This window comes from Palaemon carinicauda, chromosome 19, assembly GCF_036898095.1.
Source record: "Palaemon carinicauda isolate YSFRI2023 chromosome 19, ASM3689809v2, whole genome shotgun sequence".
In the NCBI taxonomy this organism is placed as follows: Eukaryota; Metazoa; Arthropoda; class Malacostraca; order Decapoda; family Palaemonidae; genus Palaemon; species Palaemon carinicauda.
Window position 1 is genome coordinate 90,053,709 of NC_090743.1, and position 5,955 is coordinate 90,059,663.

The 5,955-nt window shown below is 49.1% G+C and overlaps 1 protein-coding gene across 1 annotated transcript; it reads left to right on the forward strand.

Annotated features, from left to right (window-relative positions):
* Positions 1-79: 79 nt before the first annotated feature.
* On the forward strand, positions 80-1,357 carry LOC137659134 (uncharacterized). The gene has a single exon (XM_068394205.1). It carries the CDS (start codon positions 80-82, stop codon positions 1,355-1,357), a length of 1,278 nt encoding a protein of 425 aa, XP_068250306.1.
* Positions 1,358-5,955: the final 4,598 nt, after the last annotated feature.

Here is a 5,955-nt window from a genome sequence, read left to right on the forward strand (position 1 = left end):
ACAAACTAACGATCACCTAAAAGATGAATTATCAAATAAAAATGCTTCAATCAGAGAATATCTAAATCAATTAACTAAGATGGAACAAATAAATCTTGAAATAAGCGAGAAACTAGTAAATGGTGAAGGTGAAAAAGCAGAGTCTATTCATCGGTTGGAATCTATATTTAAGGGAGAAATTGAGGAATTAGAAAAATCCATTCAAAATCAATTGGACATAATTAAAGAGATGGAAACAGAAAAAGAAAGACTAGAGATGAAGCTGACTGAGGCTAAAGAAAAGGATTTGGTCAGGAACAAAAATTACAACAGCCTCTTTGAGGAGCTAGTAAATCTTAAGGAAGAATATTACGAGAAATCAAGTGAGATGGAAGAAAAAAATCTTGAATTAGGTAAGCAACTAGAAAAAGGTGAGCGTGAAAAGGTTGCCTCTATTCATCGGTTAGAATCTGTATTTCAGGAAGATATTGAGGAACTGGAAGAGACAATTGAGAATCAATTAGAAATTATTAGAGAGATGGAAACAGAAAAAGGAAGACTAGAGATGAAGCTGACTGAGGCTAAAGTCAATGATTTGGTCAGGAATGAAAGGTATAACGGCCTCTTAGAGGAGTTAGTAAGTCTTAAGGAAGAATATTACGATAAGTCAATTGAGATGGAGGAAAAAAATCTTGACTTGAGAGAGCAACTAGAAAGAATTAAGAGTGAAAAAGTGGCCGCTATTCATCGGACGGAATCTGTATTCAAGAAAGAGATCCAGGAACTGAAAAAAACGATTGAAAAGCAGTCTGGGATTATTGGTCAGATGAAAACAGAGAAGCAGATGCTGGACTTGGATGCCAACGGACATAAGGAGGAGAAGGAGGTCGTTGGAGGGGCATCTGGTGTTGGTGAATTGCTGGGCCGGCTACAAGCCTCAAAAGGGACTCTCCCTCAAAACAACAACAATAATCAGGAAGAGCAGAAGCTCCAGAAGGAAAGTTCCAGGGAAGAGGAGCCCAAAAAAGTCCCCTTAGCTCATATGGGAAGAGGCACAACTGGATTCTTTAAAAAGAAAATCGGTGGACCTGAGTGTCATATTTCCTTCCAAGGTGCGAAGGTTAGAGTTAACACCAAGAGGGACTATGAGCAAAAGGGGCACGTGACTGCCGACTTGGATATCCCAAGGAAGTTCTACAGAGCCGTTTATGGAGTGGAAGGAAGGAAGCTGAAGGAAATCACCGGCGAGAGTGGTGTCAAATCCATTTGTATGCCACGAAGGGATGACTCCAGTAATTTGATCACAATCATTGGCACCATTAAGCAGGTTCAATTAGCAGCCGATCTTATCAATAAGCTTCTGAAGAGACACCGTTAAGTGAATACTTGGATCCGCAAATGAGTGAAAAAAAAAATCTGAAAAAAAGAAAAAAAAAAAAAACTTGAAAAAAAAAAACAAGAAGAAGAAGGACTTCAATTTCAGTTTATTTTGAGAGGAAAATTAGATTTAGCTGAGTTTTGCAAGGACTAGAACTTAAGGATCTTTAACCTGACTGACCACCAGAATTGAAGAACACTTGGAAGGACTAGCCAGCTTGAGGGATGCAATGCTCAACTATCCAGCTTGAAGGATGCTTGGACCACCCTGGAGGACAACCGGCTATGCAGAGGGAAGAAACCTATCAAATTCTAGTATGCTATGTACCTTGGTGAACGAGTACACGGCGTCCGTCAAGTGTACAAATGGTCGGATATCTAGATCTATTCCTCTGGATACCAACCTTCGGGTAGTTCTGGGGGAATAATCTAGATGACTGGCTCTGCAGAGGGAACGAGCTAGGCTTCTTCTAGTATGCACTCTTGTCCTTATAGGTTGACCCAAGATACTTCAGCTGGGGAAGGAAGCTGCGCCTCTTCCTGAGTAGGACAGTCTGGATAGGTGTTCATCAAATGGCTGGTGATGAATGTTGAAGAGCTAGGATGAGCAGAGTAAGTTTTGGTCCTGACACTTGGTGAGTAGATGCCCTCACAATTTTGTGAAAGGTATAGTATCTTCTTCTTTTCTTCTTTTTTTTAATAGGCTTAAGGTTTTTTTTTAGGTTTAAGGTTTTTTTTATGTTTACGGTTTTTTTTAGGCTTAAGGTTTTTTTTATGCTTAAGGTTTTTTTTTTAGGCTTAAGGTTTGTTTTTTTAGGTTAAAGTTTTTTTTTAGGCTTAAGGACTGGCTATGCAGGTGAAGAACCTCTGATGCTGATGAATGAGCGCGTCCTGTTTGGTTGGGAAAATTACGCTTGACTTCACCACCTGGACTGCTTGGCTTCAACGCCCGGCAAAAAAATGGTGCTTGGCTTCACCGCCTGGCCAACAATGGCAGTTGGCTTCACCACCTGGCCTACAATGGCGCTTGGCTTCACCACCTGGCCCGCTTTGCTTCATCGCCCAGCAAAACAATGGCGCTTGGCTTCATCGCCTGGCCCGCTTGGCTTCACTGCCCGGCCCAACAATGGCGCTTGGCTTCACCGCCTATCCCACTTTGCTTCATTGCCCAGCAAAACAATGGCGCTTGGCTTCATTGCCTGGCCCGCTTGGCTTCACTGCCCGGCCCAACAATGGCGCTTGGTTTCACCGCCTGGCCTGCATGGCTTCATCGCCCATGCAAAACAATGGCGCTTGGCTTCACCGCCTGACCCGCTTGGCTTCATCACACGGCAAAACAATGGCATTTGGCTTCATCGCCTGGCCCACTTGGCTTCACTGCCCGGCCAAACAATGGTGCTTGGCTTCACAGCCTGGCCCGCTTGGCTTCATCGGCCGGCAAAACGATGGCGCTTGGCTTCACCGCCTGGCCCGCTTGGCTTCATCGCCCTGCAAAACAATGGTGTTTGGCTTAACCGCCTGGCCCACTTGGCTTCACTGCCCGGCACAACAATGGCCCTTGGCTTCACCGCCTGGCCTGCTTGGCTTAACCGCCTGGCCCGCTTGGCTTCACTGCCCGGCACAACAATGGCGCTTGGCTTCACCGCCTGCGCCTGGCCTGCTTGGCTTCACCGCCTGGCCTGCTTGGCTTAACCGCCTGGCCCGCTTGGCTTCACCACCTGGCCCGCTTGGCTTCATCGCCCGGCAAAACAATGGCACTTGGCTTCACCGCTTGGTTTCATCGCCCAGCAAAACAATGGTGCTTGGCTTCATCGCCTGGCCCACTTGGCTTCACTGCCTGGCCCAACAATGGCGCTTGGCTTCACTGCCTGGCCCGCTTGGCTTCATCGCTCGGCAAAACAATGGCGCTTGGCTTCACAACCTGGCCCGCTTGGCTTCACAGCCTGGCCCGCTTGGCTTCATCGCCCAGCAAAACAATGGCACTTGGCTTCACCGCCTGGCCCGCTTGGCTTCATCGCCGGCAAAACAGTAGCGCTTGGCTTCATCGCCTGGCCCACTTGGCTTCACTGCCCGGCCCAACAATGGCGCTTGGCTTCACCGCCTGGCCCGCTTGGCTTCATCGCCTGGCAAAACTATGGCGCTTGGCTTCACCGCCTGGCCGGCTTGGCTTCATCGCCTGGCCCACTTGGCTTCACCGCCCGGCCCAACAATGGAGCTTGGCTTTACCGCGCGGCCCGCTTGGCTTCACTGCCCGGCCCAACAATGGCGTTTGGCTTCACCGCCTGGCCTTCTTAGCTTCACTGCCAGGCACAACAATCGCGCTTGGCTTCACCGCCTGGCCCGCTTGGCTTCATCGCCCGGCCCAACAATGGCGCTTGGCTTCACCGCCTGGCCCGCTTGGCTTCATCGCCCGGCACAACAATGGCGCTTGGCTTCACCCCCTGGCCCGCTTGGCTTCACCGCCTGGCCCAACAATAGCGCTTAGGATTGTTAACTTGATTTTCTCTTTTTCTTTTTTAGGCTTAAGGACTGGCTCTGCAGGTGAAGAACAACTGTATAATGATGAATGAGCGCGTCCTCTTTGGGTTAGGAAAATGACGCTTGGCTTCACCACCTGGCCTGCTTGGCTTCACTGCCTCGCCTACAATGGCACTTGGCTTCACCGTCTGGCCTTCTTGGCTTCACCGCACGGACCACATGGCTAAACCGCCCGGCCCAAATATGACGTATGGCTTCACCCCCGGCCCAACAATGGCGCTTGGCTTCACTGCCTGGCCTACAATGGCGCTTGTATTCACCACCTGGCCAGCTTGGCTTAACCGCCTGGCTGGCTTGGCTTCACCACCTGGCCGGCTTGGCTTCACCGCCTGGCCTACAATAGAACTTGGCTTCACAGCCCAACCCAACAATGGTGCTTGGCTTCACCGCCTGGCCCGCTTGGCTTCACTGCCCGGCTTACAATAACGCTTGGTTTCACTGCTTGGCCTGCTTGGCTTCAACGCCCGGCAAAACAATGGTGCTTGGCTCCACCTCCTGGCTCGCTTGGCTTCACCGCCCGGCAAAACAATGGTGCTTGGCTTCAACACCTGGCTTACAATGGCACTTGTCTTCAGTGCCCAGCTTACAATGGCACTTGGCTTCACAGCCCGGCTTACAATGGCGCTTGGCTTCACCACCTGGCCCGCTTGGCTTTATCGCCCAGAAAAACAATGGTGCTTGGGTTCATCGCCCGGCCCGCTTGGCTTCATCGCCCGGCCCAACAATGGCGCTTGGCTTCCCCGCCCGGCCTGCTTGGCTTCACTGCCCGGCTTACAATGGCACTTGGCTTTAACGCCCGGCACAACAATGGCGCTTGGCTTCACCACCTGGCCTGCTTGGCTTCATCGCCCAGCCTAAATATGACGCTTGGCTTCACCGCCTGGCAAAACAATGTCCCTTGGCTTCACCACTGAATTTCAAATGTCATCAGTCACGACTGACTACTAATAGGCTAGCTGGAGTGAGGGAAGTTGGCCGAAAGCTATTTCAGAAGGAAGGGCAACCTTTGGCGCGGCGGAAAAACCCGTAAGGTCAATGCCCAGAAAACTGAAGTAGGTTTCAAATTGCTTCTCTAAGTAATCCAACTCAAATACAAGTCATGACTGACCCCTAATAAAGCTAGCTGTAGTGAGGGAAGTTGGCCGAAAGCTATTTCAATAGGAAGGGCAACCTCTGTCGCGGCGGAAAAACCTGTAAGTTCAATGCCCAGAAAACTAAAGTAGGTTTCAAATTGCTTCTCTTATTCTTCCGACTTAAATATAAGTCATGACTGACCCGTGATAGGCTAGCTGTAGTGAGGGAAGTTGGCCGAAAGCTATTTCAGTAGGAACGGGCAACCTCTGGCGCGGTGGAAAAAACCGTAAGTTCAATGCCCAGAAAACTGGAGTAGGTTTCAAATTTTTTCTCTAAGTAATCCAACTCAAATACAAGTCATGACTGACCCCTAATAAGCTAGCTGTAGTGAGGGAAGTTGACCGAAAGCTATTTAAGTAGGAAGGGCAACCTCTGGCGTGGCGGAAAAACCCGCAAGTTCAATGCCCAGAAAACTGAAGTAGGTTTCAAATTGCTTCTCTTATTCGTCCGACTCAAATATAAGTCATGTCTGACCCCTAATAGGCTAGCTGTAGTGAGGGAAGTTGGCTGAAAGCTATTTCACTAGGAAGGGCAACCTCTGGCGTGGCGGAAAAACCTGCAAGTTCAATGCCCAGAAAATTGAAGCAGGTTTCAAATTGCTTCCCTTATTCTTTCGACTCAAATATGTCATGACTGACCCCTAATAGGCTAGCTGTAGTGAGGGAAGTTGACCGAAAGCTATTTAAGTAGGAAGGGCAACCTCTGGCGCGGCGGAAAAACCCGTAAGTTCAATGCCCAGAAAACTGAAGTAGGTTTCAAATTGCTTCTCTTATTCGTCCGACTCAAATATAAGTCATGTCTGACCCCTAATAGGCTAGCTGTAGTGAGGGAAGTTGGCTGAAAGCTATTTCACTAGGAAGGGCAACCTCTGGCGCGGCGGAAAAACCTGTAAGTTCAATGCCCAGAAAACTAAAGTAGGTTTCAAAT